Source organism: Calliopsis andreniformis, chromosome 2 (genome assembly GCF_051401765.1).
Source record: "Calliopsis andreniformis isolate RMS-2024a chromosome 2, iyCalAndr_principal, whole genome shotgun sequence".
In the NCBI taxonomy this organism is placed as follows: domain Eukaryota; kingdom Metazoa; phylum Arthropoda; class Insecta; order Hymenoptera; family Andrenidae; genus Calliopsis; species Calliopsis andreniformis.
Genome location: NC_135063.1, coordinates 10,170,413 through 10,190,065, shown reverse-complemented (window position 1 = coordinate 10,190,065; position 19,653 = coordinate 10,170,413). Strand labels below are relative to the sequence as shown.

The following is a 19,653-nucleotide window of genomic DNA, read 5'->3' as shown; positions in this document are numbered from 1 at the left end:
TTACTTTTCCGTGTTTCCCTGGATCGAATCTTTCTCGCCATTATTCGTTCGCTGTTTCGCGCCACGTATCGCGCCATGGAAGTCGAAAAGGGGTGGGAAAAGACGAAGTTGTAGGTTTGGTGTTTCAGGAGCTGAGCGCTTATTCATTACAACCTCGAGAGTTTTGATAAAAGTAAAAAGTTGGCTTCACTGAAAATTAGTGAAGCACAGGTGATGGCGAGGAGCATTTATACTATGTAGTATACTGTCAAATATATATTTGTATAGATTTATTTTTACTGTATTTATAGGGTGTCCAAGCTGAAGCAGATCACCTACACATTGCTTCTGTATTTAATAGCATGAAAATTTTTTATTGCATAATTTGAATGGCTTTGAAGAAGGAATATCATGCAAGTACCATCTTTTATGTAAAATGGTTTTTTTGGAGTTTTGTAGATTTTTGTGTTATTAGAAATGGAGAAGATATATAGATGGCTTGCTTCAGACTAGATACTCTGTATATCGTGTAATATTTGTATTATAGTATAGTATACCATAGCATAGCAAAACATAGCATAGCATAGTATAGTAATTTATTACACTTTATAATATAGTATATCAACAATAATGTTTCTAATATGGTAAAGTATAATATTTATGCTATACATTAGAACTAGACATCAATTACGGAAACTAAGGGAAATATTAACGAGTCTATAACGAGAAAGTACCTTATACTGTGGTTTGGAGGATTTTCTTCGTTAATGCAGACTTTGTCGAGACGACTGCTGTCGAATCTGCCATGCCTTCTTTATTTCCAGAGAGGTTTTAATTGCAAGTAATGGGAGAACCGGTCGGCCACGTGAAAATCGCTGGGAAATTCCTCCCTTCGAGGAAATGGTAGAATTTGTGGACGACTCATGATATTTATTTCATGAGTTTGGGATACCAAACAAGTATTTGCGGTTGCTGATTAATTCTGGCGGATTTTGAGGTGTTTCTAAAGAGGGAAGTTTTAATGAGGTGGATGATATTTTTGAACTTAATGAAGGAAATGTTGACTAATATGTTTAAAAATAATATCGTGAAAGTTTGTAGGTATCTATGGAGTGTTTATTTATTTAGTTGATCGAACTGTTAAGCAGAACTGCTACGCGTAAAGACTCTTTGAAATTTTAAATAATAAATTTCGATGTAAAACTTTACAGTAATGACGAAATAAAATGAAAATATTTCGCTAAAAAATAGTAGCAATGGAAAAGAGTTTTCTGTCTGCAAGTTGAAATTCAAGCAGTTCTAAAACACTTTCAATTTTATTCATGCTGATAATTACGGTCTATAGCGTGTGCAAACAAGTAACTCTCTATATTCGTAGAATATTTATTCCCCATGAATTTTTACTTACTACTACAGTATTACAATGTTGGCAATATTTCCTAGCAATTCACGTTAAAGAGAAGCGTAAAAATTGGTGGACATAGGAGTGCCGTAAAAAGTTGCTGGACATGAGCACGTTCAATGATATTTTTATTAAAAACGTCCGCACGTTTTTAAACTACAACTTCCATTCAAACGAAAGTTATTAAATGTTGAACATTCGAGCGATTTCGCAAGCGTATAAAATGAAAGCCACGTCCACTGTGCACGAGAGTCGTTGCAACGTATTTTACTCTTGTCGATTGATTTCAGGAGATTTTTGTTATACGTTTACGACAAGTTCCAAATATTGGCCAGCGATTCCTAGGAACTTTATTTTTCGATTCACTTCATGGAGAGATAAATTCGCGAGTCGATTTTTAATTTATTACGATTCCACCTGCGATTGTCAATTGTTCGCGTGAGCCCATGGGTAGCTAAAAAATAAAACTAAGTCTTTCAATTTCAGTATTTCATTTTTTTTAACATCTGTAGTTCGCAGAAGGTAACACGCAATCTGGAAATATTTAGTTTCTACTTCTCATTATATAAGCTATTATTCTTTGTATAGATATAACTAAATCCTGGAAGTCAAAAATAAGTATCTCATACCCATCGTTCATTTTAAACACCGCATTACCTAATAGAATCAAATATGCTTCACACTGAACAGACTACGTAACAATTAAACATTACTTCACGTTTAATTACAACTCGCGGTATTTCTTCAAGGATTATTACCTCGGATAAGTAGCTGTTCCACTTTCCATACATTTACAATGTAATGCCATTTTACCTAGGTTCATTTCAATGACAATTAGTCGCTTTCCACTTCGAATAGAGTTTAGACTCTAGCCAGACGTAGTCCTATAGTGAGCCGAAGAGTGTAACAGATAGGTCAGTGACTCGTTTTCAGTAACCTTGAGCAACCGACTCCTGCCACTCCAGCCACGGTGGAACAAGTCTTTCGTAAATCACACGCTGTTCAACACGCGAGAATCGTATTTCGACCGAAGATCTGCAATTGCAAAACTGCAAGTCAAGTTCAAAGACGTGAACCTCGGGTTGTTCACCTTGAATTAACATCGTGAATGCCTTGGGATAACAGGACCTTGAGAGGGGCACGGATTCAGCGGGTCGTTATAAAATAAACACGTACTGGATGGTGAAGCCCCGCGATAGTTGTCGAATAAGAAAACCAAAATTTGCGACGCCAGAGGGAAACCAACCGAACCGGAATGCAGCTCTCTTGACGCGTGAGCTCTCGTTGGCAGACCTTGTTAAGCATTCCCACTAGCCTGTTTGATTAAACGCACCTGGTAATTTGCGCTTCGCGCAAACTGTTGGCGAATCAGTCTAATCGAAACGGCTGTGATTAGAAAGAGGCGTTCAAGGACGTGGTTGCAGACCACCGATGGAGCTATTGTTAGATATTAATCTCTGAGATTTTTACGAATAGTTATGCTGCATGGCTCGCAGCTGCTGATAGAAAATTTATAATCGTTTAGACTTGCGATTAGTATTTAATGAATTCATTTATATGAATTATTTCTGTCATACTTACACAGTGATAAGATTCATGAATCGAACCACTAAGAATGCAATATTAAGTGGATTATCCTTGTTTTATACATTGTTAGTGAAGTATAATATCCTATAAGATGCGAATAAAAAGTAGAATATCGCTTGATATCCTCTCCATTAAATCTTCAAATTCTAACTCCAGTTAGTTACACATTTCAGAACACTTTGCACGCCCGAGACATTAAAGACTCTTCATTAATCAAGCAAGGATAAAACTAAAGGCTTTCTATCCAATTTCCAAACGTCCTTTTCGCTTCACGTCTCCTCCGTCTTGACTGCCGTAATCCCAGCTCGATATCTCAACGACAGAGAAGTATTGTCGCGAAGACAGTGTGCGAAGCGTACGAACGAGCGACGCGGCGAGCTAAATCTGCGTGATCCGCGTCTGCTTCCGCCCTCGGCCCTTCGCCTCGCCATTTCGCCACTAATCGAGGTAGACCGCGTCGTGTAGCGTTATACAGGGCAGAATCGAGGGCAAAGGGCGGTCTACGGGGTTGGCTCGAGGACAGAATGGCGCACGGTGCACGAAGACGACCACTGTTCGGTCCCTAAAGTATATTTGCATTTGCATTCGGTAATTAAACTCCGTCCGTCCGTTGGATGCCCGTTCTTATACGAGTTCGCTGGTCGAAGAAGAGCAATCGGGCACCGTGAATCCTAAATAGCTTCGTCGAACACGTGACCAAGTTATAATCAAACGGGGACCAGGAAGGCACGGGATAGCCAGTGGGCAGCGGGTGATTAATCGCTTCGACCAAACGAACATCCCGCGAGCTTCATTAAGTAATTAAATTCTCGCCCCTTTTGGGAGCTAATGTTTCGATTGCTCGGCCAGATTAGAGGAGATTCTCGTTGATTACTTTTCTGGAACGGCACATGTCGGGGACTTTTGTGAAAGCTTTTGGCCGACAGTTTACGTTTCTCGTTACGTCAAGCTTTTCATGTTAGAAATTGTGAATATTTGAAGAGATTATCATTGGAAATTTTAAGGATTCTTTAAATTTATGTTTATTACAAGCTACTGTAGAGGGATGTGAAATACTGGACTTATTTAAACAGATAATTAATTATTTACTTAAGTTTCATTTAAGAAGTAAGAAATGATCAATCAATGAACTAGCGCAAACAACGTAGAGAACCGGTATCATTGTCTGTAGATTTTCCTCTGAGCAGCCACAGTAATGTGGCTAGTATTTCTGCGAGAAAAAGAGAAGAAATCTCTTTGAATTTAATTAAACTTCGGGAATGATAAATGCCATGCCATTGTGGCGTTTATCTATGAAAAACACGCTGCGAAACGTCTGCTGCTGTATCGTTTCGTAACTTCTTCTGCTGACAGAAACTCGAAGAACTCCGTGAATCCGCACTTCTGACGAGGTGCTAAATGCGATAAAACTGTCAGACACGGCCGATCGTCGGACGAATTGCAGCCGTGTTTCAGCAAACTCGCGATATAAGTTCTTCAAAGAACGAGGGGCTTACGCAAATGGCGAAAGTAAGAGGAAAAACTGGCCTTGTTGAGGTCCAACTGGCCTGACCTTCGACGCCAAATTATTTCCTTCTATCTTCGACGACTAATCTGCGTCGTTGTGGGATTCAATTTTATACATGTTGGAGCGGTTCGAGGAAACTTGCGGTTGCAACTTGATGCTGTGACGTACATATAAGGTCTTTTATGTTGTATTCTATTCTGGCTATGAAAAACACATTCCAAGCTGTTTCACTGTATACAGTTCTTGCTGCATAACTTTCTAGTATTTTGACTACTTCTTAGAATGATTCTTCATTAATAATGTAAATCCAATTTATGAAACTAGAATTTGAACTCAAGAGTGTGTTCCTTACACTTGATAATTTTTTGATAGGATGATCGATGAGATTATAGCCAGTTGACGTTGATATTGAATGATCAGACTATGTGCTCTTGCAAAAATTTTGTTGAACATTTTTGCATTGTCTGTCTTACGTAATGGTTGTTTGAACTGCCACTTTAGTGGCATGTTATTAACGCTTAAATAAATTGCATTTAACGATGGAGTAGATATGTTACTAATAGAGTAGCTGTCCATTATTTCCCATTTAAACATAAGTTCAACAGTAATTATGGGTATCTCAAGGGTAATCGATTTTCATTTGGTTATGCAATTGGTCTCCGTTGTATAAGTGCTTGAGAAACTATTGTAGCTAATTATGAACAATATTCTCATTTAATTATGTGAATATCTTGGTTTTTACAAAGTAATGATTTAAAAATGTTCCATTAGCTACTTATTACTCGGTAGGTCATACGAAACATTTATATTACGTAAAATACTTCCCTGTATCCATTAATGTGCTGTCAGGTTCATTTAGTTGATTTCCATAAATACCTATCTGATATTATATAGATGTTTTACGAGGGAAGAATACATAATTGCCTACTTGATATAAACAGCGCGCAATTATCACATTTACACTAAGGATTCTGTATATTGAGGATTAATATCCTTGGAATAATTAAACACCTCAATGTCATGCCTACTTCCCTATGCATGCTAAATATACATAGTGCATGTTTCTTAGAGATACTAAATTCCATTTGACGTATTTGTAACACAACCTTCGAGGTTCAATGTCGCCCACATTTTTGTTCGCATATTTAATCATACCAGAGGGTGAAAAATACTATTTTTACGAATTAGTAGACCGCGACGGTTTCCAATTAAAACCAGTAATTGTGCCTAACAATGCAAATGCATTTCTTATTCATGCGTTTGCAGTTCTACATCGTATCATTTCCGACACATAAATGTGAAGGTAAAAGAGCCAGATAATTCTCAGTATTCTGTCTATCAGAACCCATTATTTTCCTGAATCTGTCCCCTAAACATTCAACTCGCAGGCACTCCCTACTTTCCAAATCCTCAACTTTGAATATTTTCGAGAAATCCAAGGGGGAAGGTCTACTCAACAAATAACGCTCCTGAAATTCTGATTCCGCGTTTCCAGGAGCAACTGAATAATACAAAGCAAAAATGAAACTTCCTTCCTTGCCCATTACCATTCCACGATTACAATTTCGACGGATACGGTCTCCGCCGCGGGGAAACAGGATCTACCGATTTTCCACGGTATCGAGCAAGAGGGTTGGCCACCAGGGACCAAGGGTGGATCCTTAGCAGACGTAATAAAAATAGTAGCGCCGCGCACGGCGCGGGGGAGGGAGGAGGATGAGCTGGAAGAAGGCTGCAGCGTGGTGCAGCCTACAAGGCTGCGCTGTAAAATGAGAAATGCATGAGGAAGCCACCGAGCAGAGGGACTTACCGTCGTGGGAGTCGTAGAGGTAGATGATTTTCTTCCAGCCGTAGTATCGCACCGTGTCGATGATGGCGCGATGATAATCCGGACGCATGCTTATGGCGAAATCCAGGAGCCCGGAGGACGGTGTTAGAACCTGGACATAACATGTGCAAACGTGTATATATGTGGAGAGTCTCTTACACATAAGTTGAAATATTTTCAGGCAAGGGAGCTAATGGAAGAACAACTTTTTAAGGAGGAAATATTCTTTAGAGGTACCCAATCTTTCTCCTTTCTTACTGTTTTATTTGGTATTTTAACCAGTTATGGGTAGGAGTTTCCTTTACATTGCTTTTAATAGGTATTAATAGTTTATGCGATTGAATTTGATACTCAGAGAAGCTTCTAGTGAAGGTGAATAGAAAAAGAAGGGTAGTAGAATGAAGAATCCTTGATAGATTTTATCATATATTTTAACTTGAGATTTTGAAAACTGGGCATGATTGTAGATAGTATTAAATTAAAAATATTGATTTAATGATAATGTTGCTGCTTTAAGTGGAGTATCAAAGTTTCATTTCATTTATTAATAATTCATTGCTATCTGAAACAAGTGTATTTCACTTGCGTTAGAACCACTCTACACATGCAAGCTCAGAGAAGCTAGAGGTTTAAGGTTTACTTTGATCATTCTGATGATTCGTTTCACAATGTGCAATAAGCAAATATTAAGCTGCTTCGTTCTATGCTCGACGATTTCGCGAAACGCTACCCGGGGAAATGTAATCGTAAATATTTATGATACTAGCAAAATGATGACCCATTCGGAAGCACCTCACGATATGCCCGATATTGGTACGTTTCATCAAGTGTCCTCCTAGATAGCTCGAAATGACACAGCAATCTGAGCGAATTACCGTTTCGCTCGAGAGTACAGACCTGGTTTATTATTTAAGAATCTCGATGACTTTTTCTGAGTTTCATGTTGCGACAGGCGGGGATCTGTAAGCAACACGAATAACTGCCACTGCGGGTTCCTCACTTCGCACGCTTTGGACGTTCTTGTTTCCTTTTTTAATGGACTTTTATTTTTAACGAGTTTCATTTTTGAATTTCAGTACTTTATGCTACGTAGTATTCGTTAGTAGCTCTGCAGTACATGCTCAGAGTTTCTAATTTCCAGCGAAGCTGTTTTCAGGTCATTTTATACTACTTTATGGTGCTCCTCTTCCTTTATATGACTCTCGTCAGGAATACTTGTAAATATATACAGTAAAAAATTAGTCTTTTACAAAGTATAGATACTACGACAGTCGCAGTGTAAAGAGCAGGGATTTAGGTAATTACTCAGCTACGAGACTTTTCTTATCATAAATTAAGCTCCAAAATTAAAGTTTCACAATTTCATACGAATCACGACTCCTAATTATCCCGAAAAACCCGCACGACCCAGTAACAAGTGATACAAGTGCTTCTACCCAACTAAGCTCTGCATCTCCCATACACTGGTTAATTCAAATAGCCAAGCCTTTACTCTTTCAGCAAAAATCCCCGATTTTCCAATCTACTTCCTTCAAATTCGCATCCATCCTGTACTCCCTGGTCGTTGAAATTTATTAGCAGTTCAGTTTACCAACGTCTCCCCCGCGAAACGAATCCCCGAGTCCACGGTCTTACACGGAAGATATAATACCAAGGGAACAATAACGTCACGCTTTACGACCAAGCCAAGAGCAGGATGGAGAGGGGGAAAAAAAAGATAACGTCGTAACGGTGGAGGTTTCGCGGAAATTGAAAAAGATTTCCCCTTTATAAATGGCCGTGCCCCTCCCCGACGAGCAGCAATTGAGCGGGGGTTGAAAAAAAAAAGGGAGGCTTCGAATCAGCATTACCACGCGATTAGCATTTAAACGACGCGAGCGTTCGTTACGCGTTCACCTACACGTGCTTCGGTGTTCCACGCAACGTGGCGCATAAAAACGCACGCTTACAACGCTCGGAATATACGGGGGCGCCATTCATCCAATATGGACGTACGATATCAGTTTTGCAAGTGGTACCCGCGGCCCGATAAATACGCGACCGTAGCAATTCGACGCGGCGAATAAATTTTCGCCGCGGTCCGATTCATTTCGAGATTCAAATTGTAATATGTTTGTATACACCCCATACATATTTATGTATTTATGGGTGGGCTGGGTCGAGGGGGTGGCGGTCAACTGCCGCCCGCGCTAATTATCAACGCAACGTCCGCGAGGCTATCGATTTTGGAACGGGTCCCCCCGCGTGCACGGCTCCGCAGGAAGGCGACGAAGGGAACGAGAACGAAAGGAAAACTGGTTTGACTGGTCGCTGGTATGGAGGTTAATTTCGTGGATATGAGCAGTTCTTCGAACCTGACGGCGTAGAATTAGAAGCAGATGTGATTTCCTTGAGAAACGACTTGATAAATGACTGGATTTCTGGTAAACTACTTTGAATAGTTTCATAGAGTATGCATTCTGGTGTTAGATAAATGAGAGAATATAAATAGGGTGATTAGTAGCGCTTGGAGTATTTGAATTAGCTGTGATTGATATTAGTTTGTTTGGTTGAGAGTTATGCTAAGAAGAATTCTATTGGAATGGTGACAGCACTGTGCAAGTGCGAGAATGTTAAATGTATTACATCATGTCATAAGTGATGTGCTTTTTCTTTTCACACTTTTGTTGAAGGAAGGCCTTGGATGCTGTTAGATAATACTGTCGTTCAGTGTTGGTACAATAAAATTCTTTCCATACTAATAAAATTATACAACAACAGAGTTTGGAGTTTTGTCACTGTTGAGAGATCCATGTATTAAATAACCTAATAGTGTTATTTAAAATAGTAATTTTGGTGCATGTATAGTAACAACCAAACTGAAATTGATGATTTATCAGTCGACTAAAGTCAGAGAAAATAATCTAAGAATATACAATAAGAACAGAGCTATACAAATATGTTTAATAAAACTTGTTTTCACTGATGTCTTACTTTGATACAGGGTAGACAGTGATTAAAACCGCGGTAAAAATAATCCTCAAAGGCCGATAAGTGAAAACAGGGGATGTAGAGGGATTACAGTAAAAATAGACGTTATTTTTCCTCTGAAGAGATTATGAGATTTTACTTATGCGCTCGGGTGAGCGTGCTATTTACCTTCTCGGGAAACCAGGGCGTCACGAAAGGCATCTGGAACGTGTTGCTGTAAGAATGGAGGGTGTCGAACGAATCCGGACTCACGGCGCCCAGCATGGAAAACACCCCTCTGCTGAATTGACTGCAGACTGCAACAGATAAACCACGCGAATCTTTAAATGCACTTCCTCGGAACAATACTTCTGACTGATATTGTGCGCGCATTCTTTATACGATTTTACGAACACTTTTTACGTGTAATATAAAGACATTATAACTTCTTCTGTAACTTAGAGCACGCCGCAAGAATAAACAATTATCAAAGTAAAGAAAAATAATAGATTTACGTCTTGAGTTAATTATTTTTTCCCTTCCTTATTTCAATATTACTTTCAACTGTTACTTATTTTGATACTGTAAATATTAATACCAATTGTTGTTTTTTTTAGAGGAAACCTAAAGAATGATAAAATGATTCCAATGTTTTTAGACATTTCATATTTGAGTGTACGACCTATAAATGTTTGATCTTAAGGTAGAATGATATAAAGCACATATTTCCTTTTTAGAGACAATGGAGTTCCAACTTTTTAATTTTAGTTCTGTATAATGGACCTTGATATTATTCTGTTCTCATTTATTTAAGAGAAAAATTCCTTTTATTCAGTCTCCTCTTATCAGACGCATAATTTATTAAATTCTGTCTCATAGACTTCAATAGAATCCTAAATCAAGTTTTTCAAATACATAATTTATGTTATTTTAAATTAGCCACTTCTTTTCTTTCTTTCACTTCTTAAATTAGCACGTCTCATTAATATTGCCGCCCCAATATGTGATTTCGATCATCCAAATGAAATTTCGATACGTACATAGATGTTTCATTTGGTGGATATATTGGCGTCGATAGGGGAATGAACGAAGGGAATTTCGTGAAAATCAGGGACAAAATCCAGCGAACCACGACGAAATTTCGCGCGTAATTTCATTCGCAGCCACGTATGTCCGTCTCCCGCCTTCACAAGGTGTAATATCCATTCAGAGGTGTCAAAGCACAGGTCCAATAACGTTGTTTTTCATTATCATCTGAAGGACAATACAGAGGGAATTTTGTCGGGCGTCCTATTACCCCTATACTTTTGCTTGCGTATTCACACGGACGCCTTATGCATAATGAATGTTCACAATGAGAAAGCTCGAGCGTAGGGGGTGGCAACAGAGTCTCATAACTCCTTAGTGGTAATATTCATGGCTAATATGGGCTGGCTTTTTCTTATTCAAGTGTATGCAGTTAAAGAGCATGAATGCTTATTTTTCACTTTAACGTTATTTACTGAAAGCACCTGTTTAACTATATTAATACTATCATTAAAAATTTTTAATTTAGAGAATATTTTACATTAGTAGATAAGTTTCTTTAACAGATCAACTTTTTAGGTATTCACGACCCACTGTCTGATACAGTATTTACTTATTCTACTTAATATACGCTTCTTTACAATCCACGTACACTTTAACTTCTATCCGAGATATCTGACGCTTAAATTTTCAGAATACGTGCACTATCACCGGGAAGATAACGTCAGACATACTTCTCTTAAAACTACCCGCTGCTAAAATAATTTATGCAACCTCTAGAGACACATACTTGCGAAGTGCTAAACTCACACTCTAAATAATTAATTCCTCCTCTCCTTCTGACCAAACAGAAGCCATTCCGCAACCTTTTTCTATTTCCCGCGAATCTCTCCGAATCTCCTCTTAATATTCCCGCGATGAAAATCAATTAAAATTAATCATTCTTTAATGCAGAAGTTATCGTCGCTGAACGGTGGCACGCGTCGAACAGGGAGCAAGATGAAACGGCCCGGAAGCGAAACGACCGGAAACAGGGGGCAAATTCGAGCCATGAACTGGCTAAGCACGGCTCGTAAACGTTCCGATAATTCGGAACACTTGGCGGGGGCGGCGTGAACTCGTGCAACGTGAGATCGATACACCTGCGCCAAATGGCGATACGGGGCTCGCGATAAAACGGATAGAAAAGTTTCGAATCGGGGGAGTGGAAAGCGAAAAGGAGAGGGCGCGGAATGAGATATGATATCGGAGGGAGCTACGATTCAAACGTTTGGAACCGGGCCAGTCTGTGTACGTGGACACGGGGTGGAAGAGGACGAGGGGGTCGGTCGAAAAAGGGAGGCGCAAGAAACGCGTGCCGCGAGTGAATCGCGAAAAGAAGAGAAGATCGATGATCCACGGTGATCAGTCTGGCTTGATGGATTTTATTATTATTTTATACGATGGAAATAAGAGCCTGGTTCTTGCTCCTAGATGAATATACAGGGTGATCAGTTTAACTGGGAACCCTCTGTGTTGGCAGCATTTACTGTAAATGCTGTTAGCGTTGTAAGTGCTGTCAGTAGTCATTAGAGGGCTTCCAGTTAAACTGATCACCCTGTAGGTAGGTTTCTTATTAGTAGGTTTGCTGTGGAGCGCTTGAACTCTTTTTCAGCCTATTTTAGTTAACATAATGGATAGTGATATCAGTGCAGGAATTTACAGCGACAGTTAAAGTAGAATGTGGCTCAAGTATTCTTTCCTCTACCACATTTTGAAACATTCTCCTATCAGGGAGCCGAATCAACGCCTTCAAGTTTGGAAAAGCTCCTACTTTCGCAACTCTGCAAAGAGTCCAACTCCCGAGGTGGAAGAAGCATATCGGAGTTCGCTGAAAGAAAGCACGGAAGTTCGTCGACCAGTGTTTTCGAAGAAGAAAACCTCTGGCTCGTCTCTCATTACCGCGTTCGGGAACCCGTTTTCATGCTTGCATAATTCATGAGGTTCAAACCGGGCCATTCTATAAATCCCAAACATTCCAATACCTCGTTCCAGCAACATTAAACGAATTCCAGGGCGTACGTAGAACGGGAAAGCGAATTTAAGAGAATGAAAAAATCGGAGAATCTGTAAAACTGATCAAACGTGTTGATGATCGACGAACTTTCCAATACGCGTTGTTTTCATTATAGTTTCTACAGGGTGTTTCAGAAATGGATGAACAAATTTTGAGGGTATTCTACTTAAATTAAGGACGAAGACGAATCATATGAAATTTATGAAGAGAGTATTATTGTCATTACTTCTTAATCTCTGGTAATATTTCATGTTTATAGGTTCTCATTGACTGTGAACTAATTATATTGATGTTTTATGAAGTATAGTATCTAATGATTTTGTCGATAGAGAATCTTGCATAAATATAGTGCAAAATGTGTATAATATTCTATTTCGTATGTGAGATGTTTATCTAAAATTTGGTGTCCTTTCGAGCTAAAGTCACGTTAAATTAAATCACACACCTAACTATTGAGAACCAACAGTGCGGGAACATACACCTATGGAAGAAAAACTCGGAACGCTTTTTATGATTTAATAGAGTTTTTATCTTAACGAGGACTGAATTTAGTGTATGAATGTACTCTTAGTTTCCCGCCAAATTTTAATTACTGCATTTTACGCCGGAGTACGCTAAACACAATAAGCTTCCAAGTTTTGAACACGCATTTCTGACACGCTTCACTCGTCATTACCACGGTCACTCAGACAATAATATTTTTTAGAAAATGCAATTAGCCGGACGAGTGGGTTCAGGGGGCGCGCTCGCTTATTAACCATTTTCGTTGTTACCATTATTGTAGCGTGCGTATAATTTCGGCAGAATTACACGGAGCCTACTTTATTTTAATTATTCTTTTATGCCAGCGTGCCGCGGCGCGAGAGAAAAGCGAAAGAACAGAGCTGGCGAACGGTTGGCGCTGTGGATAGAGAGAAAGAAAAACTGGCCGACGGCGTAGCGAAGCCTTTTATTTTCGTCGTGTACTCGCCGCCGTTTCTAGCAGAATTCAGAGATCCCGCGCCGCTGTGGCCAGCATTTATTGCAGCCACCCCCAAGGGTACATTTATATTCATAAGCATAATGGGGCATCGTGACGTATACGGTCGCAGCATGCTCCGACTCTGTCCCTTCGCTCTTTCATCATTATTAATTCCACGGGGCCCCCTGGCCTCTCTCAAATTCGCCATGTTTCCTTGCAATCCTCCACCCACGCCGACAGCTGGACCAGCATCGAGAATCCTGCAGCGGGATACTGTTTTTGTGTCACTTCAGCCGCGGCTTTTGAGAAGGACAAATATACTGTACGACATTTCTGATTAAGGTTCTAGATTGGAAATATTAAAGAGTACTCTGATCGAGAGTTTATTCCATTGGCAAAGCAGCTTTTGTGGTCATTCGTGTCTTTATATATTTTTCATCATTAGTGTGGATAATTATGTATGCTGCAATTTGTATCCAGGTGCACTGACTAAATAATTATCACTTACTGTTCAAACTAGTTCGTTCCTAATCCTATAAAGAATTGCAAGAGAGTGTATACCTTGTATCCTATTATTAAAAGTCAGTGACTTTTACGAAACTAGAATTCGTATCAGAAAAGTACTCATTAAAAATGGAATTAGATTTCCTCAGAAATTAGACCGAACAGTGAGCAAAGGTTAAAGACAACAGTATACAAGGAGTACCGAAATAAATTCTGAGCTTTCCTACTTTCATCTATCCATTAGCTAATACTTTTCAAGCATATACCTTAGAATTTCCGAGAACAGAGCGTTCCTATCTCTTCTAGTAAACTCAATTCGGTTCGCCCTCTCCTGTAGTTCCTTTTCTACCTTTCGTTACACCACTTTACAGGCCACCCTCTCTGCCGCCCCCTCAATCGAGGAGTTCGCGTTATTAGCTTTGCAGACGCGTCCCAGGTTGTCGCGTGTACGCGGTTCCTTCGCCACGGGAGCATTCTAATCGATATGCGATGCCGCGTGTTGCATACAGTGCAGACGGGCTGCGTCAAGTACGCGGGAAGGATGCACGATCGAGCCAGTGGCAAATGGCCGACCCATTATCGGGTTTACATATGTACCCTTTCTGAAAAACATGAGCCGCGTTGGAGGAAGTATCGACGACCGCGGTTCGCGATTCCGTGCACGTCTCTGATTCGTGCGAGACGGAGGAAGCAGCGGAGAAGTTTCTGTACTTCTTTCCACTTGCGCCAGCGTATCCAGACTTCGATCGCCAGTAATTTATCCTAAAGTAATTCCTGATTGAATAATAAGGGCTGCTGGAAATAAATATAAACACGAGCAATTATACACAATATTGCGTATGATACAGTATTTGCCTGACTCCATGAAAATATGCATTTTCAAATTTTTGAACTAGCAGACTAGATTTTCTAGATTCTCAGAAATTCGAATTTTCAAATTTTCAAATTTTCAAATTTCTAAACGTTTTCCTTTTGGAATTTTCAATATTTCAAATATTCAAATATTCCCTATTCAAATTTTCAAATTTTCATTCTCCGTTCATTTAATTCAATTTTTGAATTTCAAATCTTGGAGCAGAATTTCTTGCTTTCTTATAAAGTAAACAATATTAAAAACAGGCTAATGTAATTGGAATACATGAGACATGACATTTGTTTCATGTTAGCTCTAAAAAATTCTAGCTCTCCACAATTTCGGTCCACAGCAATCGATTACACGAGCAATAATGGTACCATAATCGATGAACACCTGTTCACCGTTCTACGAGATATGTGTTTCAAAGTTGCGGGAAGTATGCAGAGGTGTCTCACGATAAGGTAGGGCGGCAGATGGCCATGGTATTATCGACTCCACGTATTGTTTCGGGAACCGAACAAGTTAACGTCTGTTATTATACACAACGCAGTTACTTGCCGGCCTTGGACAGACTAATGATGTCGGCGAAGTTTCCATCGCGCACACGGAGCCGTTGCATCGATGCAGATGACAACCACCACCGCCAGGTAACCGCAGGATGCACAGCCTTTGCACTAAGGTACTAGCCACCTTTAGCTAAAGGACGTCGACAAATGAGAACGATGCACTGAAGTGTTCAAGATGTTGAAAATTATCGACGATTCTGGTCTCATTGAATCAGGAACTCTTCTTTCAATTACTGTGTAATTAATAAAACAGTTTTTCCAACAATGGAGAATAATTTTTACTTTAGAATAATAATTTTTTAAAATTTCATATCTTGTAATAATGTAGCAGAAGAAGAAAGAATGACAGATGTATGTATTCCCCAAAATTCTGACACTCTACAGAAAATTGAGAAATAAGTTAGACTTATTAGACAAGTTTACATTTCGTTCAAGAACTTGAATACTTGTTAAAATTTGTTAGGTTCTGGCAGAAGACGAGATTCGAATTTTACAATGCAATTTACTGGGACAAGTGTTTTCACCTCGAAAGTGGAGTTCAAGATTTATGAAACTTTCCTTACAGAAATTTTAGTTTCTCTTTCCCCGAGGTAATAGCATTAGCGTTAAAATTGTAATAACGATTATTCTAGACCTGTCCCACCATTTGCATCGTTTTGTATAGTGGTGCTCTTCCCTCGTCCCCATTTTCCTTCTTAAAAAGTTCCTGAAGTTCGAACGTAACTCGTGGAACCCATCACCGCGAGAGGCTACACTATCGTTTGTGGAGGAAGAAAACTCTCCAAGCAGCCTCAAACATCGTGGCCTGAATTATTTGTTACTTGAGAAGTTTCGAGCGATCTCCATAATGCGGTCGAACTTTCCGAAAATTTTCGAAGACGTTCGAAATCTTAATTTGCGATCGAGTATAGAGACGAGCTAGCCAGAAACGTTCCCCGTGTTATATTTAGCAACTAGACAACAAGTAATTCCAACTACGTTTCACGGGCCATTTAAGTTGCTAACTCGTCCTATCACGCATGTTCGTACTTGTCCTTTAACAGAAGTCTCGTTCGTGTACGTGTATATTTGAGGAGATTCAACACGCTGCATACAAGGATCTACACGCCGCCCTTATCAGAATTATCAGGCTGCTGTTTCGTGACCTAGCCGCCTACCCCTCGCGCCGTATCCTGCGAACTTGCGCCGCACAATAGAGAAAGTTTCCCCGATTTACCGATTATCTCGGAGCTGAACCAAGTTACTACTCGGTTCCTCTACGCCGCGATTTCTAGAATTCACCGATGAACGGGAATGTACGCGACTCAAAGTGAATATCATCTGAACGTAATCGCAAGGCGTATTATGGTTTCCGAGCGCTGAAGATGCGGCGGCAAGGTGGCGGCCCTAAGGAGCCCCAGGGAGGGTGATTTCAAAATTACCCCTGGCATTGAAAACTTTACGGCGACGAAGGAAGAGGAGTCTTGTCTAAGAAATCATGAATAAATTGAGCACGAAATTGTTAACTGCTGTATTTAATTGCGGAATTTACCAGATTTTTCAATCACGCTCTAATTATACCCAAATTTCTATTTTCTAATCTTCACATTGTAATGATTCTGCACTTAGACTAGGTATATTATTCAAATCTCCAGTTGAATAATTTTAGAAGAAGAATTGAGAGCTCACTTATGGAGTTATTATAATAAGAACCGAAGACTACTGTAATAGCTCACTACTCTCTCCACACCTTCAAAAAGTTCCAGATCTCAAAGAAATTACATACATAATGTATTTCTTTCGACCAGAAGCTCGCATCATAAGTCTCCCTCATTTAATTAATGATAAAACTGCTCTCCAGGACCCAAGTTTCCCAGAGTTCCGTGACATCGAGAGAGCCAGAGATTTAGCTGGACCAGGAGGAGCAGGAGCGCAAAGCTAACCCACATCTTTATCAAGCAAGGATTAAAGTCCCCCTGCCGTTTCGCGATATTTATCTCGGGGAGGATATTGTCGCAAAAAAATCAAGCCCAGCCACGGCTTCATTTCCGCGCGACCCCTCGGACTTTTCATTTCGACGGGGTTGGTAGTCGACGCAGGAAGCGGCCATTATTCTTCGCTCGCGATATGTGGGACGAGAGACGCGTAATAACGTCGTGGAATTTTCCGAGGACCGTCCGGTTCTGTCGCTGGACCCTGGCGGTCCCTTCCTGCCTTCTGGCTAGCTTCCTCCTGAGACTGGCAAAGGTGAAGCTCTTCCTCTTTCTGCCCCATCTTTTTCGTGGCCCGGGAATGTCCAGCTAAGTGTGATGGAACGCGAGCGGAATCGTATTGCGTCAAAAATTCAGGGGAATTCATCGTCGCGGAAAACTCACGGTCTCTTGCTTCTTTTTCGTCAATCGTCCAGGGGGAGACGAGGGGACGCATGGGAAAAGGGGAGATTTGCTGAATATATTTTCTAAGGGTTTTTCAGATGGGGAATTTTTCAGGGAGGAAGACTGGGAGAAATTAAAGAAGCTTTAACAAATGCAATGTGACAAGTGTAAGAGAGTTTTTGTGAGGGTTTTGAATCTGATAGAGTCAGAAGTTATTCGAATTTAAAATATAGAGCAGAGAACTGTGCTATTCTGAGTGTAAATTGTTTATGAGGTTGAAATGAAAAGTTATACTTTAAAATTCATGTACCTAAATTATTTTATGATCATTTCTAGTTGATTATATGGACTATAATTTTAGATTTCTTCCTTTAGATTCCATTATCCTGTCGTACCTATTATGATCATTTCCTGAGAATATCTTCCTGAGTTTCTCTAAATGAGAAACTCATACTTTATAACAGATATTGAAGTTCGAATCCACTTGTAGAAGCAAGGATGAAATTACAATTTTAAACATGACAAATATTTTCAGTATCTCCGTAATCCACCTGAGTAAGTGCTAATAAATTTGAACACTTTAATGCATGATAACGTAGTTCCTTTACTTTTACCAGAATTCAGCCCGAAATTATTGCCCTCGGATCATTCCAGTACACAGTTCGAAAGATTTTCGAATGAGATGAAGAGTGTCCCGTGGAAAAACACGTTCCTTCGTAAACCAGGTGCTCCACGTCTTCGTTTTCGTCCTTTTGCGATCGGAAAGCTGTCAGGCGCAGGCAGTTTCTTATCCCGACGAGTGATCGTCCATAAAACAAGTCGGAAAAGGGATGTCCACCGATCCTGCCCTTCCGCCGCTATCGCAACGAGTCGTCGTGGAATCGAATAGTTTTTTTCCTGGCGGTTTCCTGGCCCCGTGTTTGTTAAAAATGATCGGGACACGGCACAATCGGCGAAACTTTCCACGTCATCCGTGAGATCTCGCTTTTTTCGCGGGGCTAACTTTTCCGATCAAAGTGCAGATAGAGCGTCGGAGAGAGGTAGAAAATCTCACGACGCGGCGCGTCGCGATCTCTTGGGGGAGGCAGCTGGATATATCAAAAAGGGAAAACGCTCAGACAAGCAATCTTGTGTTCCATTTTCTCTTCAAGGGTGCTTCGAGGATCGAGCATACGACATCGAGATGCTTATTGTTAGACACGACTTCTCACCGATTGTACACGACGATTTTTAATATTCATGATCCTGGGAATGCTTCAAGGATTCTTTGTTATAAGAAGTGGAATGGTAAAGGAGGATATCGACGATCTAGATTGTTGCATCAGAACTTCAGTTGCAATGCTTTAATTCAATTTAAGAGTTCTTTCATTTAAATTCAATCCTTTTATAAATAAATTTGAAAAATTATTTAACTTAGACACCTTACAATAGGTAAATACTTTTATTCAAGGAATGGGACAGATTCTATGTTCGAGGAGAATATCATAAAAATACTTTGAAATTAGTGGTCCTCCGTAACAAAAGCTCGCTGGTTCATAAAATGTAAGTGTCCTCGCAAAAGTGATATTTGCATCAATTATTATCTTAATCAAAACCTCATTTGAAAGAGTAACAATTTTTTTACTTCTTCTCACACGCTAGATCCATTTCCTAGTGTTTTAAATTCTTCTTCATTCAACAAATTTCCCGCATATAATTTCAAACGCAAATAAGAAGTTTTCACTTAAACCCCTTCTCATTTGTGAAAACCACGGCTATCGCGCCTTTTTGTCACGATTGCACAGCTTGTGGTCAGCGAGCATTAACATCGAAGCAAACGACAAGCTTTCGTTGCGTTATCATGTAATTGGAATGGCAGCGGCGCCATTAACAGACGCCAAGCATGGCCCGCTTGTGGAAACGTAATTCCTATAACTATTCCAGACACTGCGCGGAGTCACTTTATTAAATGTACACTGGTCATAGAGATCTAATCCTATTATTGTTATTTTTATTAGCGTTTTCCATTATATTCCGTTTTTGCCTTCGTATAACAGCAGCCTAGTGCTCTTTTTTCTGGCTTCCTTCCTTTTTCCCCG

The 19,653-nt window shown here is 39.9% G+C and overlaps 1 protein-coding gene across 1 annotated transcript in view; it reads right to left on the bottom strand.

Moving 5' to 3' along the window:
• Positions 1–19,653, bottom strand: part of Glurib (Glutamate receptor IB) — a 245,088-nt gene that overhangs the window by 66,262 nt on the left and 159,173 nt on the right. The window contains 2 exon segments of the mRNA XM_076388781.1: positions 6,286–6,415; positions 9,442–9,569. Of these exon segments, the coding sequence (XP_076244896.1) occupies positions 6,286–6,415; positions 9,442–9,569 (258 nt within the window).